This window comes from Misgurnus anguillicaudatus, chromosome 3 (assembly GCF_027580225.2).
Source record: "Misgurnus anguillicaudatus chromosome 3, ASM2758022v2, whole genome shotgun sequence".
NCBI lineage: Eukaryota > Metazoa > Chordata > Actinopteri > Cypriniformes > Cobitidae > Misgurnus > Misgurnus anguillicaudatus.
Window position 1 is genome coordinate 2866638 of NC_073339.2, and position 22911 is coordinate 2889548.

General features: G+C 35.8%; 2 protein-coding genes across 5 annotated transcripts in view; both read right to left on the reverse strand.

Annotated features, from left to right (window-relative positions):
- The window catches only part of LOC129445226 (uncharacterized), a 76652-nt gene that overhangs the window by 22028 nt on the left and 31713 nt on the right, over positions 1 to 22911 (reverse strand). The window contains exons 2-5 of the mRNA XM_073860062.1: positions 22070 to 22186; positions 5097 to 5550; positions 3513 to 3693; positions 1318 to 2363 (exon numbers count right to left, since the gene is read on the reverse strand). Coding sequence (XP_073716163.1) covers positions 1318 to 2363; positions 3513 to 3693; positions 5097 to 5387 — 1518 coding nt within the window. The 5' untranslated portion in view covers positions 5388 to 5550; positions 22070 to 22186. The remainder of the gene's footprint in view (positions 1 to 1317; positions 2364 to 3512; positions 3694 to 5096; positions 5551 to 22069; positions 22187 to 22911) is intronic.
- The window catches only part of LOC141363563 (uncharacterized), a 50651-nt gene continuing 43014 nt past the window's right edge, over positions 15275 to 22911 (reverse strand). For all 4 annotated transcript variants that reach the window (XM_073866442.1, XM_073866441.1, XM_073866440.1 and 1 more), the window contains exons 3-5: positions 20216 to 20672; positions 18314 to 18494; positions 15275 to 16673 (exon numbers count right to left, since the gene is read on the reverse strand). In XM_073866442.1, coding sequence (XP_073722543.1) covers positions 15709 to 16673; positions 18314 to 18494; positions 20216 to 20506 — 1437 coding nt within the window. In that variant the 5' untranslated portion in view covers positions 20507 to 20672 and the 3' untranslated portion in view covers positions 15275 to 15708. The remainder of the gene's footprint in view (positions 16674 to 18313; positions 18495 to 20215; positions 20673 to 22911) is intronic.

Here is a 22911-nt window from a genome sequence, read left to right on the forward strand (position 1 = left end):
ACGCGCTGCACAAACGAGTTACCCCTCCCACTTCTGAATGTTTTACTGAGATTTCTAATCCCGTCCGAATTGACCATTAATATTACAGACGTCCTGTGGTAAAATTACATTACGGCATCTACCCCTGTAAAACTAATCCTGTCCAAATAGGGCTTAAGAATCCAACTACTAACATGACCAAGACCAAAAAAAGGTCCACTGTTGGAGCAATCATTAGAAAATGGAAGAAGCTAAACATGACCGTCAATCTCTCTCGGACTGGGGCTCCATGCAAGATCTCACTTCGTGGGGTCTCAATGATCCTAAGAAAGGCGGGACGGGAGGAGCTGGTCAATGACCTGAAAAGAACTGGGACCACCATTTCCAAGGCTACTGTTGGTAATACACTAAGAAGTCATGGTTTGAAATCATGCATGGCACGGAAGGTTCCCCTGCTTAAACCAGCACATGTCCAGGCCCGTCTTAAGTTTGCCAATAACCATTTGGATGATCCAGAGGAGTCATGGGAGAAAGTCATGTAGTCAGATGAGACCAAAATAGAACTTTTTGGCTATAATTCCACTAAACGTGTTTGGAGGAAGAAGAATGATGAGTACCATCCCAAGAACACCATCCCTACTGTGAAGCATGGGGGTGGTAGCATCATGCTTTGGGGGTGTTTTTCTGCACATGGGACAGGGCGAGTGCACTGTATTAAGGAGATGATGACCGGGGCCATGTATTGCGAGATTTTGGGCAACAACCTCCTTCCCTCAGTTAGAGCATTGAAGATGGGTCGAGGCTGGGTCTTCCAACATGACAATGATCCGAAGCACACAGCCAGGATAACCAAGGAGTGGCTCTGTAAGAAGCAAATCAAGGTTCTGCCGTGGCCTAGTCTTCAGACCTAAAGTAACTAAAGTAATTTATATGACTCCGCTGTTCGGCTCGACCATATTTCCGTGGTTGAGGCAAAAAATCCACTGACGATATCGTAGCAGCAAATTTGTCAGTGCATGCTTCATACATCTCAGGCAGGGATGTCTTTGAAAAATATTTTCTACCCATCACTGGCCAAACAATATGTAACTGCATCAGTAATTTCCTTCCATCTGATGTCATAACTAGCAAGTGCTCCAGTGATGCCTGTTTAAATCTTTTGTTTACTTTTGGGCCGCACATCACCAGCTGCTAGTATCTTCTCCTCACGTACATTCACAGCCTGTGTGTACTCTACAGTGTGGCTTACATGCTGCTCTTGCTCTCAGGTGTTGTTGCTGTGAGGGGATGTAAATGCGGCATACGTCATTGCGTCACTATATCATTGTCACGTCTCTAAGGCTTTTCTTCAGCGTGAATTCTTTTGTGCACATCAAGCCTAAACCTACGAATGAAGGTCTCTCCACACTGGTCACAACTGTAAGGCTTTTCTCCAGTGTGAATTATCCTGTGCTCAGTAAGGTGGGACTTAAAGCCAAAGGTCTGTCCACACAGGTCACAACTGTAAGGCTTTTCTCTATTGTGAATTTTCCTGTGCACAGTAAGGTGGCAACTAAATGTGAAGGTCCGTCCACACTGGTCACAACTGTAAGGCTTTTCTCCAGTGTGAATTCTCCTGTGCACAGCAAGGTAGAACTTATAATTGAAAGTTTGTCCACACAGGTCACAACCATAAGGCTTTTCTCCTGTGTGAGTCCGCCTGTGCACATCAAGGTTTAACTTAGAAGCGAAGCTCTTTTTACACTGGTCACAAATGTAAGGCTTTTCTCCAGTGTGAGATCTCCTGTGCACATCAAGGTTTAACTTAGAAGTGAAGCTCTTTTGACACAGGTCACAACCGTAAGGCTTTTCTCCTGTGTGAGTTCTCCTGTGCACATCAAGGCTAAACTTAGAAGCGAAGCTCTTTTCACACTGGTCACAACCGTAAGGCTTTTCTCCAGTATGAATTCTCTTGTGCCCAATAAGTTTGGACTTATAAAGGAAGGTCTGTTTACACTGGTCACAACTGTAAGGCTTTTCTCCAGTGTGAATTTTCTTGTGCATATTTAAGTTTGCCTTTTGAGTGAACGTCTTTCCACACTGGTCACAACTGTAAGGTCTTTCTCCAGTGTGAATTTTCTTGTGCATATTTAAGCTTGCCTTTTGAGTGAAGTTCTTTCCACACTGGTCACAACTGTAAGGCCTTTCTTCAGTGTGAATTTGCATGTGCGCTTTAAGGTCGGACTGACTATTGAATATTTTTCCACATCGAGAGCACGTACAAAAATCGTTGTCTGACAAAATCTCAGTCTTCAAGCAGCTCAGAGAATCTTCTCCTGGTATAAAACGATGAGGTTTCTCCTCCATGTTATTTGATTGAAAACTTTCCAACTTCACATTGAGGTCTACAATGAACAGAAAAAATTATTACGATAAAAGGGCTGGAAAAGATTAATCGAGATTAATCGCATACAAAATCAAAGTTTTTTTTGTATAATATATGTGTGTGTACTGTGTGTAGTTATTGTGTATACACACTCATATATTATGCCAAAAATCACTTATTTTGTATGCGATTAATCGTGATTAATCTTTTCCATTTGTTATGCATAACATTTATAAATATACCCTTTAAGTACTTAAAACATACTAACAAGACATAATCAATGTAGATCTGACATCTCACAGTACTGTTTGAATAAGTGTGTTGAACTAGTGTGTTGTTGAGTTTGGCACAACATTACGTAATATTGAAAAGTAAATAATTATTGGTCATTTTACTGTCTGTCAATCTTTGGCTTTACATTAAGTGACACCGAGTGTCTTTTCATTACAAACATTAAATTTAAAGTAATAGAGAAATGTACTGGCCAATAAAAAAGAATTATATATCATATTATGTATGCAAGCTTTTGTACATAGTTTGCGAGTACAGAAATACTTCACCCATACCTCTAATGTTTTAATTTTATCATAGCAATACTTGACAAAGAAATATGAGATACCCTGAGCTACAGTAAATTTTAACATCATATGACATAACTGGCAGCAATTTTGCACTCCTGTTCACTGTGCATGCAATCGATATCATGTTTAAGCTTGCTGCCAGAGATTTTACTTATTATGTGAGGATAATACTGACAGATAGGACAATGTTGGAAGTAAATTGTGTGCAACAGATCCAGAGCATTAATGACAAATTAGTCGACAAAAAACCTTCATCAACAAATTTCATAATTGATTTTATCGATTATTTGTTGCAGCCCTAATCCCACCCAGCACCACCCTTACAAAATTAAGAAACTATTAATTGCTAATATTAGCTGTATCTGGTGTATTGTAGCAGGACTAGCGGCTAGTGTTGAAGCAAATGTTATAATTTTATTACTGATATTTACCTATAACTTTATTAATAAAATAGTGTGTTGTTTATGATACTGAAATTGGTACAGAGAACAATAAAAATGTTACTGGTATCGGTACAAAGTACCAGCTACTGAAAAGTTGCTACTGTGACAACACTAAACAGGTAAATATTAAGACAAGTTGCTTACCTGAATGTATCAGATCCCCTTCATCTGTCTGTTCTTCTTCTTCTGTGATTTCTTGTTTCAGCTCCATCCCACAGTCCAGCAGATTTACTGATGTCTTCTCTTCTTCTCCATTACAGACAGAAACCAGAACCTCTGTAGATGTTTGATCAGTGATGCGACAGACAGAGACACCAGATACATCCTGAAAATAACATGAACAATTGATACATTTAAACTAATCTGAAGGACAAAATAATGACAGAAGTTTTGTGAAGTTTTCATGCACTACTTAATAGTAAAATATCAAGCATACAAAAGGTTAAAATCCAAATAAAAATACCATCACAAACATCTTCATCCACAAACAGAATGTACCCTTTGACTCTCAGTTTCTCATTTATTGTCAATTACAACTTCCACAAACACATTTCATTTGTGCAAAGTGCATCATCAGATTTAAAACAATCATATCAACACAGTTGAAAGAGTCGATCAGTAGTCTGACAGTAGCTGGGTTTACATGGACATTTGTAATCCGTTTAAATGATCAATCTGAATAGAAATGCTCCATGTAAACACCTCAATCGGACTAAAAAAGTGCCAATCTGATTAAAAATCTAATCCGCTTGTTAGGGGTGGTTTATACCTTTTGTAATCCGCTCAAAAGGACATGTATACACTTGATCGGATGGATAACTGAAACTGGGACGCTCTGCGCATGTGCCATCTTTTCTTTTTTAATGGCGGTTGGCAAACCCACTGAAAGGCGCATTTCCGCCACCTACAGGATGGGAGTGTGGAGCATATTCACACGTGCAATGACGTAGAATTGCCGTAATGACATGTGACGCAAATAACTTGAGTTTGTTTTGTTGAAAGAAGTCATAAGAAGTGATTGTCTTGTTAATCTTGTTCCTATTATCCTTCCAATTCCCCATAAAGTGATACAAGACAGCGTTGTCCGGTCAGTCCATGATTTATTCTCTGATCCACAAACGCGTGTGTTTGGACTCGCTCTCGCGAACGGTCTCTGCAGCACTGCGTGAAGTAAAATATGCTTTTTGGGCACACATGAATGGGTGTTTTTGCTGCTGCTTTGAGGCACAAAGCAAATCTTGAAACAGCGTGAAACTATATGTGTGCAATGTGCGCATGTCAAATGATCAAATCTGATGTAAATCTTGTGTCTTATAAATACGCACATCAATCCGATCACATTATTAAGTGTTAATGTAAACGCTATGATAGGATTTATTAATCGAAAGGATTTTAATCCGATGGAGGCAAAAGTGTCCATGTAAACGTAGCTACTAACTGTTGGTTCACACCAGATGAGAGTTCATCTGTTTGCTCGAGTCGATTCCATACAAAGTCACTGCAAAGACGCAATCAGATGCGTCCTCGCGTTGGGTGATGCTAATGACGCGGTATTGGCTGTGCGTTTGACGCTAAAATTCCATATTCTAAATATTTACATGACAAGAAGTTAAATCCCGCGAGTAATCTAGAGCGAGTAACGCAATACCCCGTGTTTGGTGTGTACGTAGCATAAGAGTCAGAAAGGAAATCTAGAAATATTTACAACATATGAAGTGCAACACTTACTTGTTCTGATTTTACGGTTTGAGAACGAAGCGTTGGTATTGACTCATTATTCAGAATCAAGCTGGTTGATAATCCAGCGTTGAACTGACTCTCATTTTTGAAGCAGTCTGGTGTAAAATGATTGGCGCAAACGTGTAACATTCTAGGTATTTTCTTTGGGACATTGCCATAAAAAATGAAATCTAACCACGATGTCCTCAGTGACTCAGATTGTGGGAGTCTATAGAGACTCTGATGTTCATTGGTACATCCCAAAACAAAACATTTGTAATTCCTCTTCAGCGCAGACATTGTAAGATTCCAGCTGCTACAGCGAACATACAAAAATGATGGACTCTCACTCAGGGCTGTGTCTGTGATAATAAGGCAGATTGTCACCAGTTGTGGGCAGGACTTCTTATATTGACGTCATTGTAGATGAGAATCTGAATCAGCTTGTTTGAAGACACATCTTCTGATTTATGGGAATAATAAAAAGAGTGAGTGGATATCTAACATTATATGTTGGTTGTTTAAACACAATGTAGACTGTCTCCGAAAGACAACTAAAACACTTAATAGTCATACTGACAATCAACACACATCATTTGGTAAGAAACAAATGAATAGTAAACTAACAGACACCATTACATCAGCATGAATAAACCAGGAAACACCAAAAACAATGGGTCTTATTTACTAAGCACTTGTATGCACCAAAAGGGGCAAAACATATGTGTTTGGATGTTTTCACAAATAAATCACGATTCAACAAAAACCTTTGTACTTGAACTTCTTCTAAATGTATGAAAGAATTCAGGAACAACTAATAGCACACAGACGCAATAATCACACACGTTGATGACAAATATTCACGCATTGCTTCCTCACTTTTATAATAATTATATCAATATCAATAGAGTCCTTAACATTTGTTTATTTATTATAACAAGCAAAATAAATAAGTAGATAACCTTAGCTCAAACGTTAGCTAACGTTAAATCATACAAAAAATCTACAGTGAGCTAACGTTACCGAGTAAAATAAATGTTTAACTGGCTGCCAACCCCCCGTTCACATAGCAGCTCTCATATTATGAGATTTTTTTAAGATGTAAACTAAATATTTGGTGTCCCCATAGTGCGTAATTGAAGTTTTATCTCAAAATACTCCACAAATAATTTATTATAGCATGTTAAAATTGCCACTTTGTAGGCCTGAGCAAAAGTGTGCCATTTATGGCTGTGTCATTTAAAATGCAAATGAGCAGATGAAGTATAAACACTGATCACAATGATGGTGGTTTGTTGCAATTGAAACTAGGGATGGGCATTCGATTAAGTTTTCTTTGTCGATCGTCGGGAGAATTAACGATCGACTATCGATTAATCATTAATATTTTTATAATAAAATTTGTTATTTAACTTTTATACTTAAAAAATGCAATGAATACAAATATACAGCGTGTTTTTCCTCGATGAGACCTTTATTACAAGATCAACTTGTGGCAGACAGTTAAACTATGTTTCAAACATATATGTGCGTGCATGTGCGGTGCTCTAAAGCAGCAGAACCTGCAGCTGCGAGCCAGCGTTCTAAAACAGAGACCTCATTATTAGTTCCAAAATAAAAAAAACAGATTCATGTTTAACATTAAATTAAACAAAAAACATAATACTTAGATCTGAAAGGTTTTGTCAAAATGTAACTCAAAATTATTCAAGCCAGAAGAAAGTGCAAGATATTAGCCTTCCTAACATTAGGCTGTAACAAATTAGGCTACTTAAAGCCTCGTGAAAAATAACTAACTTTAGTAACTTGCATAAAACTTCTGCACCAGTCTACTGATTTTTTTTGAGAAATAAAAGCATGTTTTGGGGTCAGACGGGACCGCAACCCATGGTGACCGTCAGTCCAGCCGCCGCCGAAAACAGCCGCTCCGAGGAGACTGACCGGGATGCACAGGTATCTCAGCGCTAACTTATTCCGCATACAGAGTATGTGTGAAACAGCGTGCGTTTTGTGAGCCCCATTTACCATTGTATAATTATACTAACATAGTCTTTTAGTTTTTATTTGTTGTAAAACAACAGTAGACATTTACTATGGTCTGCAACTCCACAATATACCATAACCATGGTATTTGTAGTAAAATTGCGGAAATACAAATCGTTTTTAATCTGCAAAAAAAAAAAAAACATTTTCACAATGATAAAATCATGGTTAATTTTCCTAAGGTAGTAATTACAAAATTATATATGTTTGAAAGACGGATATGCGCACCTGTCAATCTATTACATAACAGAGCGAGGCCAGAGACAAACGTGCTCATAAACGGGAGTAACATGGAATAATGTGTGCATCTTTGAATAACTGTAATTTTAAATATATTTTTGTCATATAAAGTTTTGAGACATGGCCTAATAATGCTTTTTTCACTGTTATTGCTCATTTAGACTTATTGTGCGGGTAACAGCGTTTTTGACGCATTTACCTCAGAGATTAGCCTATTTTAGCAATATTGCTTGTTCCGGTAATAATAATACAATTTATATTTCAATCCTGTTTCATTGTCTGTTTATTCATTTCATTATGCTGTTATGTTAATGTGATGATATTTATTTGCCATATGAAACGTGCCGTTATATGAATACTTTTGTATAATATTCAAATTATATGCGGAATAATGTGCATCTTTGAATAACTGTAGGAATACAGTTGCTTATTTTTGTCATAAAGTTTTGAGAAATAATAATATTGTGAGGATTTATTTCCATATGAGACGCTTTTTGTCGTTGAATACTGTCGTTTATTATTTGGAAATCATATACATACATAGTAGGAAATATATAATGTCGAAGGGTAGACTTGCAAAGTTACTCTGCTTATTTTTATTTATGATATATGTGGAGATAAATAAACCATTGCAAAACTGCTGATTTGATCCATTCAGATCCTGACCACCAGGCTAGAGAATTTAAACATCCTTAATACACACTTACTAGTCTGTCAAATAATATCTAAAATATATTGTTTTGTAAAAAAAAAAGATGCTTTGTTCTATTGTTTATGCGGAAAAGTGTTCACAGAAAGTGTCAATCACATGAACGTTTCATATGCAGAATAAGCGGTCAGCAGCGCACTGCAACGAGTGCTTGACGGATTCGCCGCACACATACGCAAACGCACTGCATATGGAGTATTTGTGAAACAGGAGTAAAATAAAAAAATGCATTTGATTAATTGATAACAAATTACGAAATCGACGAAATTCTTAACAATCAATTATCGATCGTCGATTAATTATGCCCATCCCTAATTGAAACTCAATTGTGCTGTGAATTATTTTCTCTCTCTCTTTCTCTCTGCAATAAATGGCAGTGCTGTGGTTGGATAGTGCAGATAAAGGGGGCAGTATTATTGTAATTCGCCTTGCTACCTACCTCACAAAACAGGCAAAATCTGAATGACCTAATTTTTCACATGCTTGCAGAAAATGGCTTACCCAAACAAAGTTACTGGGTTGATAATTTTCGCATTTTCTATGTTGATAGAAGCACTGGGGACCCAATCAAAGCACTTAAACATTAAACAAACAGAGACCGGAAGTAAAGTTATGTCCAGACGGGTAACCGCGACAACGATCCGATGAAAGCCTACACATGTATTGTGTGAATGAGTTCAAATGTGCGTATAAATACAAAAAAAAAAAAACATATGCAATTAATTAATGAAACCCAATATTCATTTTTAAGAATACTAACTACATATTTTTACATGCTGCACTGCATGCTGGGAAAGCTTTGCTTTAGGTCAGGTCAACAAACTAAGCTTTATTAGCAACATTTACCTGATCGTATTTAGCATAAACATGAATAATAAATAGCCTATGATTTGCCTACTAACATTTTTATGTTCAAGTTACTTCATAACCTTTGTTGGGAAAACATTTTATAGTCGATTTGTTTACAGTAAAAAATGAAATGATTGTTGAAACAGCACAAACCTTTCTCTTCAGTCATTCATCTCCTCAGCTTTGTCTCCAGTAACGCCACTTCTTTCTTCAGCTGAGAGATTTCTGTGATGAAATCATAAATATCCAGCACAGACAGATCAGTTCCTACTAAATAACACAGACATCATTTCAACAAGATTATAAAAAAACAGCTGATTTGACTGTAGTACATTTACTGTAGTAAATCCATGGTTTTGCTAATCAATACACCAAAAACATGGTTACTGCACTTTTACCAAAAAAGACCACGGTTAATTTCTGCAAGGGAAATCAAGAAACAAAACTTGCATGACTACAAAAGTAACTCAGTCTGAAAATATTTATATCATCTCAAGATTTTAACGCGTACAACAAGTAACAGTAATAAAAACGCTGCTTACCCAAAAGAGATGACAAACACAACCATTAAATCACATAAATGATGAAGAACACAAACACAACATGGCGCTCAAAGATTTAGCTGCTTCTTCTTTCAGGTTTAATAGCTGCTGGCAGCTCATCTCAAAGGTTCATTACCGCCACCTATTGGACTGGAGTGTGGGTATTACAATGACATCAAAGGGGAAAATCATATTAAATTCTTTCAGTGTTTTTCAAAAATAAAACGTATGAATTGTGTATTCTCCCAGATGCTTTTCCTAATAAATGCTCAAGTGTCATGCTTTGTTCATCCATTTGTGTCTTTAATTCTGCCCGATCCAGAGTAAGCTGCTGCTGCTCCTCGTGAGTTGTTTCTTTTCCTCCAGTGTAAATATGTCGCCACATACTGATGTTATTTCAGTCATTCTCTCCTTAAGAATGTGTTATAATACATTCATATAACATTTCAATAGACAATCCAGTAAGCCTAACTTAATTTTTATAGATTTTATTCCTTATTATATGGAAATGTGTTTTACCCCTTGTCAAAAAAAATCCTATTGGACATTCAGATTTATTTTACAAGAATTTGAGTTAATCCTATAGGATCGTATTTGAGTTAAAAATAACAGTTGGACAGTGCAATACATCCTATTGAAATTTCAGTTTGTCCTATAGCATCATATTTAAACTTTTAGATTTCTATTATAAGAGAAATCACACATGTAGATAACTGCAAAAAGTACCATACTGCATTGTAATGAACAAATAACAACAATAATAATAATAATAATAATAATATAATTTATAATTATTTGTCAAGTAATCATAATAAATCAAATACATAGAACGCCTGCACAAAACAAACGCCTGCACTTCCCTATCACACTTTGTAGTCATTAATATCATGCATGAGCATCCCTTGGCCTGGGGAAGGCCCTTTGTAATGCCCTACATAGCTAACACAAAACTTTTTAGTTTTCTTTCAAATACTCCACACACAGTTGTATTTTAAGTGGTAATTTCCGAGCCCTGCAAGACTGCGCCATTGAAAATGAAGAAAACGCACACGAGATCAAAAGTAAAATGATTTTGTTTATACTCTTACCCTTTTTAAAATAATGCATTATACACTCAAAAAAAATTGGGGGGCTGGGTAACTATTTGACAAAACACATTTCTGGGTTAAAAATTACCCAAATAATGGATTGTTTCAACCCAACAGTTGGGTAAAAAACCCATTATTTTGGTCATTTTAACCCATGTGTTCTGTCCAATAGTTACCAAGCCCTGGGTTAAAAACAACCCAACATTTTTAGAGTGTATATTTCAAATATTTCACTTTAATTTGTTACTTTAAAATTATGTTTTTTAATCAAAATTAAATGACAGTAATTTGAACAATATTTGTATTTTTTTGTGTAGTCGACTAGTGTTTAAAGGAACACGCCCACATTTTGGGAATTTAGCTTATTCACCGTATCCCCCAGAGTTAGATAAGTCCATACATACCTCTCTCATCTCCGTGCGTGCTGTAACTCTGTCTGACGCAGCCCCCGCTAGCTTAGCTTAGCACAAAGACTGGAAATGCATGGCTCCAGCTAGTATACTGCTCCCAATAAGTGACAAAATAACGCGATCATTTTCCTATTTATGTGTTGTGATTTGTATAGTCAAACCGTGTACAAATAACAAGGTGATATGAGACACAGCGATCTTTTAACAGTATACATACTGAGAACTATATTCTCTGAAGACAAAGCACTGCCGCATGGGCGGAGTGATCTGCTCGCAGCACACGAGAAGCCCCGAGACACCCCTCGCTGCAGACTGTAGCGCCATGACATCACGTACTGACGTCAGGTATGTCCTACGTAGCGTATGTCTTTAATGCGCATGTACAAAATATTTCACTTTAATCAGTAGGTGGCGGTAATGCGCCTAAAAGTTTAACCAACCTTAAAAATACAGCGAAGAAGAAGTTTTTCTCGTCTGCAGTTTGGATTAACGTTTTTTCGAAAGGGATTAATTCGATTGCGGTAAGTCGATTAGATAAAATAAATATTTACGCTTTATGTTTGCTTTTAGTTGTTATTAAAAAATGATTTCTGTTCAAAATTGTACTTTTCGAACTTTTTTGCTTGTAAAACGAATTTAGTGTCTCCCTAGTTTTTTACATTCACAAATCATGTTGAGGAATTGAGTTTCCCTATATTTATCAAAGAAAATTTACGTTCATGTGACGGGCAAAAAAAATGTTTATGTAAAATATACAAAAAGCAAAGCTGAAATTGATTGCATATGTGATTTTCTCTCTACATGCATGTTTCTGGAAGGCTTAACTTACTGGAAACAGTCACCAGGTTCAGTCCAGCTAAGCCAGGTTAGTTATTTTTTGCATAACTGTTAGTTTTAATTTATTATTTATTTTAGGACTTAAAAAGAGAGACACATAATATGTTAGTGTTATTTTTCTAACTAAACCATGTCTCAAACGAAACCGGACCAGATAAGGAATTGATGTCATCTGTTTGAACCACAGTGCTTATGATGAAGGCTTCCTTACTTGAGGACTGCTTCAGGATGTAGAATGAACAGTGAGTAACCGCAAGCATACATCTATATTTTTACCTTTTACCCTTTACTCATGCAGTGAAGTACAGTAGTATGTGTACTATTAAATATGTCCTTGAATGTTAAAAGATTTTAAAATATTCTTCTTTGAACCTCAGGTAATACTGATTACCTTGATTTAAGTATTCTGTATGCATTAATGGTACGGTATATAAATTATAATGTGGTTTCTTATAGAATTTGTTCACTTTTATTTCTTGACATGGCATAATGGTCAAGATCTCAATCTATCTGTTTCTCTTTTTATTGTCTGATGTAGTTGCATTTTAAACTGACTGTTGTCTATTTTTGATAGATGCCACCTAAGATCCTGTGGCAGATCCTGATGGGAGTAGTCAAGGTTGATGGCGATGTGGCTGTCTTGAGGCTTGCACTCAAATGCTAGATGTTTAGGGACATTGTTAGTGAGACCAAATTTAAAGAACAGGCTCACTTTTTGTGTCTTGACAGTAAGTTCTTTTAATCCTTAATAATGCTCTTAAAATTAAAACTCTTTGTCTGTCCACATCTTTATTATCTGGTAGACTGTATTGCCTTCAAAACCTTTCAGCTAGAAAAGTACCCTGAACTTAAAATTGTACTAAGCATATCTTTGTGTAATGTAATCTCATTTAAAATGTTTTCCTTATATGACTATGTTAACATGACATGTTAATGCTGTTCTTTAAAATAATTGAATATTGTTTGATCTGTCTAAATTAGGTCATGAGAACTGGATTGTGTTTTACAGACAACAGTTTCGGATGCCCTACTCTGTGACTCAATGCTTCCACAGAAATCTTCAAAGACTGTCCACCTGGCAATGTTGGGGATGGCAGAAGGGTGTCCTAAGGATTTTATTCTGAAAAGGAGTTTGAAGGCTGTTTCTCCACTGCCTTTTTTTCAAATGATGGAGGGGAATTTCAGACAGAATAGATATAGTTATTAATAAAGGATGGATGAAATGCAACTAAATTGGCTATAGAACTTGAGGAAAACATACTTTAATACTTTGAAAAAATATGCAAAATGTTATTTTCCTAGTATTGCATCCCTAAATTGATGTTTCGAATTAAAGTACAGTTTACCTCACAGATCTTTCATATTATGATGCTAAACAGGCTCTTAAATAGGACTTTGGTCAGATGATGATGGGGTCACCCCTTGATTTCTTTCTTATTTTATGCCCATAATAATTAAAATAGTGATGCTTTTTGCAGTATGGGATGGTGTATTATCCTCCATGAAAGTAAATTTATTTCAGAAGACATAATTCCTTATATCTCAAAGTGAAAACAATATTTTAGGAACTCTACATATCTTCTAGATGTCCATTTGACCCCCTCAGGGACTATAAAGGGACCTACCATCTTCCCAGTATTCCAGTCAAAATCATTACTTTGCCACCTCTCCCTAATGTTACAGTCTTGTTTTAACATAGTGGCTATTAACCAATAATCCAGAATGACATTCATCTACATTATTCAGTGTATTTTTGCATGTCAATAAATAAAACTGTTTTAAAATAGTCTTTGTGTATTCTTAGCTCACATCAAATGTTGTGGTTTGGGTAGGGGTAAAAATACAGCTTTATGCACTGAAGGATCCTGTATCGAGAGGTTCTTGGGATTCCAGAGACACTAGCAGGTTTAAATACATGTTTGCTTCTTACCTGTGTTTTTTAATTATGCCTTTTTTAAATATTTTCCTAAAAATATATTTTAAAAAGCCTTATAGTCAAATCTTTCTGTATTGTGAATCACTCATGAATAATTATAATAGTTTAATGATTTCTGTTTAGGTCCACCAAATATAAATTGTTATACAAAATAATTTGCTTTTTTTACGATAATGCACACTTTTTTATACCCATACTGTATGAGGACCACAACTTGCTCTATACTATGGAACAGCATATTTTTCAAAGTATTAAAATATCTTTTGACATTTTTATTTCATTTAAATATAACAGCATCCACACGGTCATATAACTGTTGAGGGTGAAATAGAATTTGAAAACTTACTGGCTGTATTGGAAAAATAAACAAAAATGGCATTTGCATAATCATTTGGAATGCAGTGTATTATACCCTATATATGTATAGTTTCATGTGTCCTGTTTATAAAACGAGGTAACATTGTATTATCATTGAGATTTTGATGTGCCTTCCAAAATTAAAGATACGGAGACAGAAAACATACTGTACGTAGTTGATTAAACTTTAAATTACATAAATGTCTAACTTTTTTTTTGAAAGCAACAAATATGCCCCAACATATAAAACCCATTAAAGAACCATATGTCAGAAGGAAGATTAAAATATATACAAGGTGTCATTAATGTTCACTGTTCCAGTACACAAAATAAAGTTTGCGCTGTACACACAGGTTTAAAAAATACAACCGATAAAGCTGAGTTTGCTCTGTATTTCCCTATACTTGTTTTTATGCGTGTCAAAGGCGTGTCACACGTCGTTAAAAGACATGAATATTAAAGACAATACCATGCGTCACTCTGCGCATGCGCACCGAAGACATACGTGACGTCAGTACGTGATGTCACCGCGCTACAGTCTGCAGCGAGGACCACTTGGAAGCCCCTGGTGAGGAGCAAAGAGTTCGGTCAGAGTTGTGCAAATCACTCCGCCCATGCGGCAGTGCTTCGTCTTCAGAGAATATAGTTCTCAGTATGTATACTGTTAAAAGATCGCTGTGTCTCATATCACCTTGTTATTTGTACACGGTTTGACTATACAAATCACAACACATAAATAGGAAAATGATCGCGTTATTTTGTCACTTATTGGGAGCAGTATACTAGCTGGAGCCATGCATTTCCAGTCTTTGTGCTAAGCTAAGCTAGCGGGGGCTGCGTCAGACAGAGTTACAGCACGCACGGAGATGAGAGAGGTATGTATGGACTTATCTAACTCTGGGGGATACGGTGAATAAGCTAAATTCCCAAAATGTGGGCGTGTTCCTTTAAGGTGTTGATTAGCAGCAGCTGTATCGTTTAGCCAAACGGACAAGGCGTTTATAGTTAACGCGCTCGCTGTTGCAATATTTTTTGAACTACCAGGCGGCGACGTGAGCAATAAAGTCAAAAACAAACACAAAGAAGAGAATAGAAGTCGTCGTCCGCTGGAACAACCCTGGTGCTTTTAACATTAGAGTTTGATGTATATAAATGGAGAACATGAATAAAACAACAATCTTTTAAATATGTCTTTATTAAAAGATTATCATTTCATTAATGTTTTTACTAAACAAACAGTACAGATATCTTAAGGTTTGTATTTTATTCCTCATCCAGTGGTTCATTCAATACAAATATAAGCCAAACATTCTGAATCATGTAAAAGAATGTGTGTTTTAAACTGCAAAGTTTCCATACTTTACTTCCAGAGTATCAGATAAATAATATATACAATGTTTTGCTTGGATTGATCAAAGAGATACGTCACAGGCTTGCCTTCTCGGACAGAATCGCCTCGAGTTCGGTCATTTTCGGATGCGGAGCCGCGCGAAAAGTTACAAAAAATGCCGTGCACACCAATGCGCTCTTGCGGACGCGGCGAGCATAAACAAGGCTTAAGTGTATCCCAGGCTTAAGGCTGTACTTTTGAATGAAGCTCTTTTCACACTCTAAGGCTTTTCTTCAGCATGAATTCTTTTGTGTATATCAAGCCTAAACCTACGAATGAAGGTCTCTCCACACTGGTCACAACTGTAAGGCTTTTCTCCAGTGTGAATTATCCTGTGCTCAGTAAGGTGGGACTTAAAGCCAAAGGTCTGTCCACACAGGTCACAACTGTAAGGCTTTTCACTATTGTGAATTCTCCTGTGCTCAGTAAGGTGGGACTTAAAGCCGAAGGTCTGTCCACACAGGTCACAACCGTAAGACTTTTCTCTATTGTGAATTTTCCTATGCACAGAAAGGGGGGTCTTAGAGATGAAAGTCCGTTCACACTGGTCACAACTGTAAGGCTTTTCTCCAGTGTGAATTCTCCTGTGCACAACAAGGTAGAACTTATAATTGAAAGTTTGTCCACACAGGTCACAACCGTAAGGCTTTTCTTCTGTGTGAGTTCGCCTGTGCACATTAAGGTTTACCTTAGAAGCGAATCTCTTTTTACACAGGTCACAAATATAAGGCTTTTCTCCTGTGTGAGTTCTCCTGTGCACATCAAGGTTTAACTTAGAAACGAAGCTCTTTTCACACAGGTCACAACCGTGAGGCTTTTCTCCTGTGTGAGTTCTCTTGTGCGTAATAAATTGGGATTTATAAAGGAAGATCTTTCCACACTGGTCACAACTGTAAGGTCTTCCTCCAGTGTGAATTTTCTTGTGCATATTTAAGCTTGCCTTTTGAGTGAACGTCTTTCCACACTGGTCACAACTGTAAGGTCTTTCTTTAGTGTGATTTTGCATGTGCGCTTTAAGGTCGGACTGACTATTGAATATTTTTCCACACCTAGAGCACGTACAAAAATCGTTGTCTGACAAAATCTCGGTCTTCAAGCAGCTCAGAGATTCTCCTCCAGGTATAAAACGATGAGGTTTCTCCTCCATGTTATTTGATTGAAAACTTTCCAACTTCACATTCAGGTCTAAAATGAACAGAAAAATTTATTACGATAAACGTGACAGTAAAAAAATTAAATAAGGGCTGGGAATAGATTAATCGCATACAAAGTATAAGTTTTTTTTTTGCATAATATATGTGTGTGTACTGTGTGTAGTTATTGTGTATATTTAACCACACACACACACATACATTAGGGGTGTAACGATTCATCGTGCAAATGCGCGTTTTCTCAATGAATGAATTTGAATGAATTACGGTGAAATCTTGGCACATCCGAACGCCAGGGGGCGCTCCCGTGCAGAAACTCCCTTTGTGCCACACAAGAAGTAGCATTACAAACGCTATTCCAGGAAATGTCTACACATGAATATTTATACGCTGTTCTTCAGATTGTTTCAGGTATTTTCATGATAAAAAAGAATATTTTGAATGATTTTGTTTAACGAGTGTTGCTTTTTTAAATGCACTCCGACTCATAATGATTTTAGATTGATAAGGACTTCCTACTGACCAAATGCCGTAATACAGGCACAAGCTGTGCATAAAACAAAGAATTGCAGCCTTGCGATTGAGAATCGATTTCAGACAGGCATTTTTAATGAGGACCGCGATTGAATGGTGATTGAATCGTTACATCCCTAACATACATATATTCATGTCAGATTTTTTTTGAGATTTTGTTAATTTTTATATAAAATACAAAATATATAAAAATATAAATAAATATATTTACACCTTAAATGTTCCTTAAATACATACATGAATGTGTGTGTATTTATATGTACTAAATAATTACACACAGCACACATTCATATATTATGCCAAAAATCACTTTTATTTTGTATGCGATTAATCGTGATTAATCTTTTCCATTTGTTATGCATAACATTTAAAAATATACCCTTTTAAAGTACTTAAAACATATTTACAAGACATAATCAATGTAGATCTGACATCTCACAGTACTGTTAGTGTGACACAACACAACATAATATTAAAAAGTTAATAATTATTGGTAATTTTACTGTCCGTCAAACTTTGTCTTTACATTAAGTGACACAGAGTGTCTTTTCATTACAAACATTAAATTTAAAGTAATAGAGAAATGTACTGGCCAATAAAAAATAATTATATATCATATGTATGCGAGCTTCTGTACATAGCTTGCGAGTACAGAAATACTCAACCCATACCTCTAATGTTTTAATTTTATTATAGCAATACTTGACAAAGAAATATGAGATACCCTGAGCTACAGTAAATTTTAACATCATATGACATAACTGTCAGCAATTTTGCACTCCTGTTCACTGTGCATGCAATCAATATCATGTTTAAGCTTGCTGCCCGAAATTTTACTTATTACGTGAAGATAATACTGACAGATAGGACAATGTTGGAAGTATAGAAACTATTAATTGCTAATATTAGCTGTATCTGGTGTATTGTAGCAGGACTAGCGGCTAGTGTTGAAGCAAATGTTATCATTTTATTACTGACATTTATCAGTAACTTTATTAATAAAATAGTGTGTTGTTTATGATACTGAAATTGGTACAGAGAACAATAAAAATGTTACTGGTATCGGTACCAAGTACCAGCTACTGAAATGTTGCTACTGTGACAACACTAAACAGGTAAATATTAAGACAAGTTGCTTACCTGAATGTATCAGATCCCCTTCATCTGTCTGTTCTTCTTCTTCTGTGATTTCTTGTTTCAGCTCCATCCCACAGTCCAGCAGATTTACTGATGTCTTCTCTTCTTCTCCATTACAGACAGAAACCAGAACCTCTGTAGATGTTTGATCAGTGATGCCACAAACAGAGACACCAGATACATCCTGAAAATAACATGAACAATTGATACATTTAAACTAATCTGAAGGACAAAATAATGACAGAAGTTTTGTGAAGTTTTCGTGCACTACTTAATAGTGAAATATCAAGCATACAAAAGATTAAAATCCAAATAAAAATACCATCACAAACATCTTCATCCACAAACAGAATGTACCCTTTGACTCTCAGTTTCTCATTTATTGTCAATTACAACTTCCACAAACACATTTCATTTGTGCAAAGTTCATCATCAGATTTAAAACAATCATATCAACTAGGGGTGGGCCGATCCAACATGCAGTATCGATATTAGTCCGATATTGGCAAAAAAAAATGGCCAGATCGAATATTGTAGAAGGGAGTACAATCCAATCCAATACCAACCCAGCCAACAATTTTATGTTATAAAAACCTTCCTATAACGTCTTACGAAAATTTGGACAACATTATTTTTTAACGTTCTTAGAAAGTTAAAAGCGTCCAGTTTTTTAAACGTGGTATTAACGTTAATGTTTAGTTATAAGAACATTATTCAAAACGTTTTAGAAAGGTTTAGTCTGTTATATTATTGTTCTAATAATGTTTTTAAAAACGTTATTAAAACGTTCCATTCACCATTATATTCATGTTCTCAGAACGTTTTTCTAACGTTTGTAACTGGTTACAAAAACATTAGGTTTAAACGTTCTTGGAACATTAAAAGCGTCCAGTTTTTTTGACGTAGTATTAACGTTATTGTTTGGTTACAAGAACGTTTTTAAAAACGTTTCTAGAATGGTTCGGTTTGTTGTTATATTAATGTTCTAAGAACGTGTTTCAAAACGTTATTAAAACATTACATTCATCATGACATTAATGTTCCAAGGACGTTTTTAAAACTGTTCTTGAAACGTTCCATTTGCCATTATATTAATGTTCCAAGAACGTTTTTCTAACGTTTGTAACTGGTTACAAAAACATTAGGTTTAAACGTTCTTGGAACGTTAAAAGCGTCCAGTTTTTTAGACGTGGTATTAACGTTAATGTTTAGTTATAAGAACGTTATTCAAAACGTTGTTAGAAAGGTTTAGTCTGTTGTTATATTAATGTTCTAAGAACGTTTTTAGAAACATTATTAAAACGTTCCATTTGCCATTATACTTATGTTCTCAGAACGTTTTTCTAACGTGCTTTTCTAACATTACATACACAATGGTTTTTGTGCTGACTAATTAAAAAAGGTTGCTACTTTTTGAAACATTTAAATAAAAATTAAGCAGCAGTATTGCACAATGTTTCATTGAGTAATTTTTTGCACAGTAAAACGTTTCGTCTGTAGCTGTATAAGCATTATGCTTTTTGTAGGGCTAACAAATGTGTTATTTGCAGCCTAATTGATTAAAAGGGTGATAAAGATGGTATTGGATTGGTATCAACAAATACTCAAGGTTATGGTATCGACATCGGTATCAGACATTAAAAAGTTGTATCGGCCCAGCCCTAATATCAACACAGTTGAAAGAGTCGATCAGTAGTCTGACACTGACAACGGTTGGTTCACACCAGATGCGAGTTCAACGGTTTGCGCAAAAACGCCCTATTTGAAAAATGTACATGACAAGAAGTTAAATCCCGCGAGTAATCTAGAGCGAGAAATGCAATACCCCGTGTTTGGTGTGTACGTAGCATAAGAGTCAGAAAGGAAATCTAGAAATATTTACAACATATGAAGTACAATACTTACTTGTTCTGATTTTACGGTTTGAGAACGAAGCGTTGGTATTGACTCATTATTCAGAATCAAGCTGGTTGATAATCCAGCGTTGAACTGACTCTCATTTTTGAAGCAGTCTGGTGTAAAATGATTGGCGCAAACGTGTAACATTCTAGGTATTTTCTTTGGGACATTGCCATAAAAAATGAAATCTAACCACGATGTCCTCAGTGACTCAGATTGTGGGAGTCTATAGAGACTCTGATGTTCATTGGTACATCCCAAAACAAAACATTTGTAATTCCTCTTCAGCGCAGACATTGTAAGATTCCAGCTGCAACAGCGAACATACAAAAATGATGGACTCTCACTCAGGGCTGTGTCTGTGATAATAAGGCAGATTGTCACCAGTTGTGGGCAGGACTTCTCCTTATATTGACGTCATTGTAGATGAGAATCTGAATCAGCTTGTTTGAAGACACATCTTCTGATTTATGGGAATAATAAAAAGGGTGAGTGGATATCTAACATTATATGTTGGTTGTTTAAACACAATGTAGACTGTCTCCGAAAGACAACTAAAACACTTAATAGTCATACTGACAATCAACAAACATCATTTGGTAAGAAACAAATGAATAGTAAACTAACAGACACCATTACATCAGCATGAATAAACCAGGAAACACCAAAAACAATGGGTCTTATTTACTAAGCACTTGTATGCACCAAAAGGGGCAAAACATATGATTTATTTGTGAAAACATCCAAACACATGATTCAACAAAAACCTTTGTACTTGAACTTCTTCTAAATGTATGAAAGAATTCAGGAACAACTAATAGCACACAGACACAATAATCACACATGTTGATGACAAATATTCACGCATTGCTTCCTCACTTTTATAATAATTATATCAATATCAATAGAGTCCTTAACATTTGTTTATTTATTATAACAAGCAAAATAAATAAGTAGATAACCTTAGCTCAAACGTTAAATCATACAAAAAAAATCTACAGTGAGCTAACGTTACTGAGTAAAATAAATGTATAACTGGCTGCCAACCCCCCATTCACATAGCGGCTCTCATATTATGAGATTTTTTTAAGATGTAAACTAAATATTTGGTGTCCCCATAGTGTGTAATTGAAGTTTTATCTCAAAATACTCCAAAGATAATTTATTATAGCATGTTAAAATTGCCACTTTGTAGGCCTGAGCAAAAGTGTGCCATTTATGGCTGTTCCATTTAAAATGCAAATGAGCAGATGAAGGTTAAACACTGATCACAATGATGGTGGTTTGTTACAATTGAAACTCAATTGTGCTGTCAATTATTTTTTCTCTCTCTCTTTTTCTCTCTGCAATAAATGGCAGTGCTGTGGTTGGATAGTGCAGATAAAGGGGGCGGTATTATTGTAATTTGCCTTGCTACCTACCTCACAAAACAGGCGAATTCTGAATGATGTATTTTTTCACATGCTTGCAGAAAATGGCTTACCCAAACAAAAAGTTACTGGGTTGATCTTTATTACATTTTCTATGAAGCACTGGGGACCCAATTAACGCACTTAACATGGAAAAGGTCTGATTTTCAGGCTATGACCCCTTTAAACAAACAGAGACCGGAAATAAAGTTACGTCCAGATGGGTAACCGCGACAACGATCCGATGAAAGCCTACACATGTATTGTGTGAATTAGTTCAAATGTGTGTATTATACAAAAAAAAAAACATATGCAATTAATTAATGAAACCCAATATTCATTTTAATAATACTAACTACGTATTTTTACATGCTGCACTGCATGCTGGGAAAGCTTTGCTTCGATTTGTTTACAGTGTAAAGGATGAAATGATTGTTGAAACTGCACAAACCTTTCTCTTCAGTCATTCATCTGCTCAGCTTTGTCTCCAGTAACGCCACCTCTTTCTTTAGCTGAGAGATTTCTGTGATGAAATCATCAATATCCAGCATGAACAGATCCGTTTCTACTGAACAACACAGACATCATTTCAACAGGATTATAAAAAACAGCTGCTTTGACTGTAGTACATTTACTGTAGTAAATCCATGGTTTTGCTAATCAATACACCAAAAACATAGTTATTGCACTTTTACCACAAAAAAGACCACGGTTAATTTCCGTTAGGAAAATCAAGAAACAAAGCTTTCATGACTAAAAAAGTAACTCAGAAAATATTTATCATCTCAAGATTTTAACGCGTACAACAAGTAACAGTAATAAAAACGCTGCTTACCCGAAAGAGATGACAAACACATACATTAAATCACATAAATGATGAAGAACACAAACACAACATGGCGCTTAAAGAGTTGGCTTCTTCTTCTTTCAGGTTTAATGACGGCTGGCAGCTCATCTCAAAGGTTCATTACCGCCACCTATTGAACTGGAGTGTGGGTATTACAATGACATCAAAGGAAAAAAATCACATGAAATTCTTTCAGTGTTTTTCAAAAATAAAACGTATGAATTGTGTATTCTCCCAGATGCTTTTCCTAATAAATGCTCAAGTGTCTGCTGCTGCTCCTCGTGAGTCGTTTCTTTTCCTCCAGTGTAAATATGTCGCCGTCTACTGATGTTTTTTCAGTCATTAAAAATAACATTCATATAGACAATTATTCCAGTAGGCCTATTAGAATAATTTAATTATTATAGGTTTTGTAATATGGTTTTATTCCTCCTATATGTAAATGT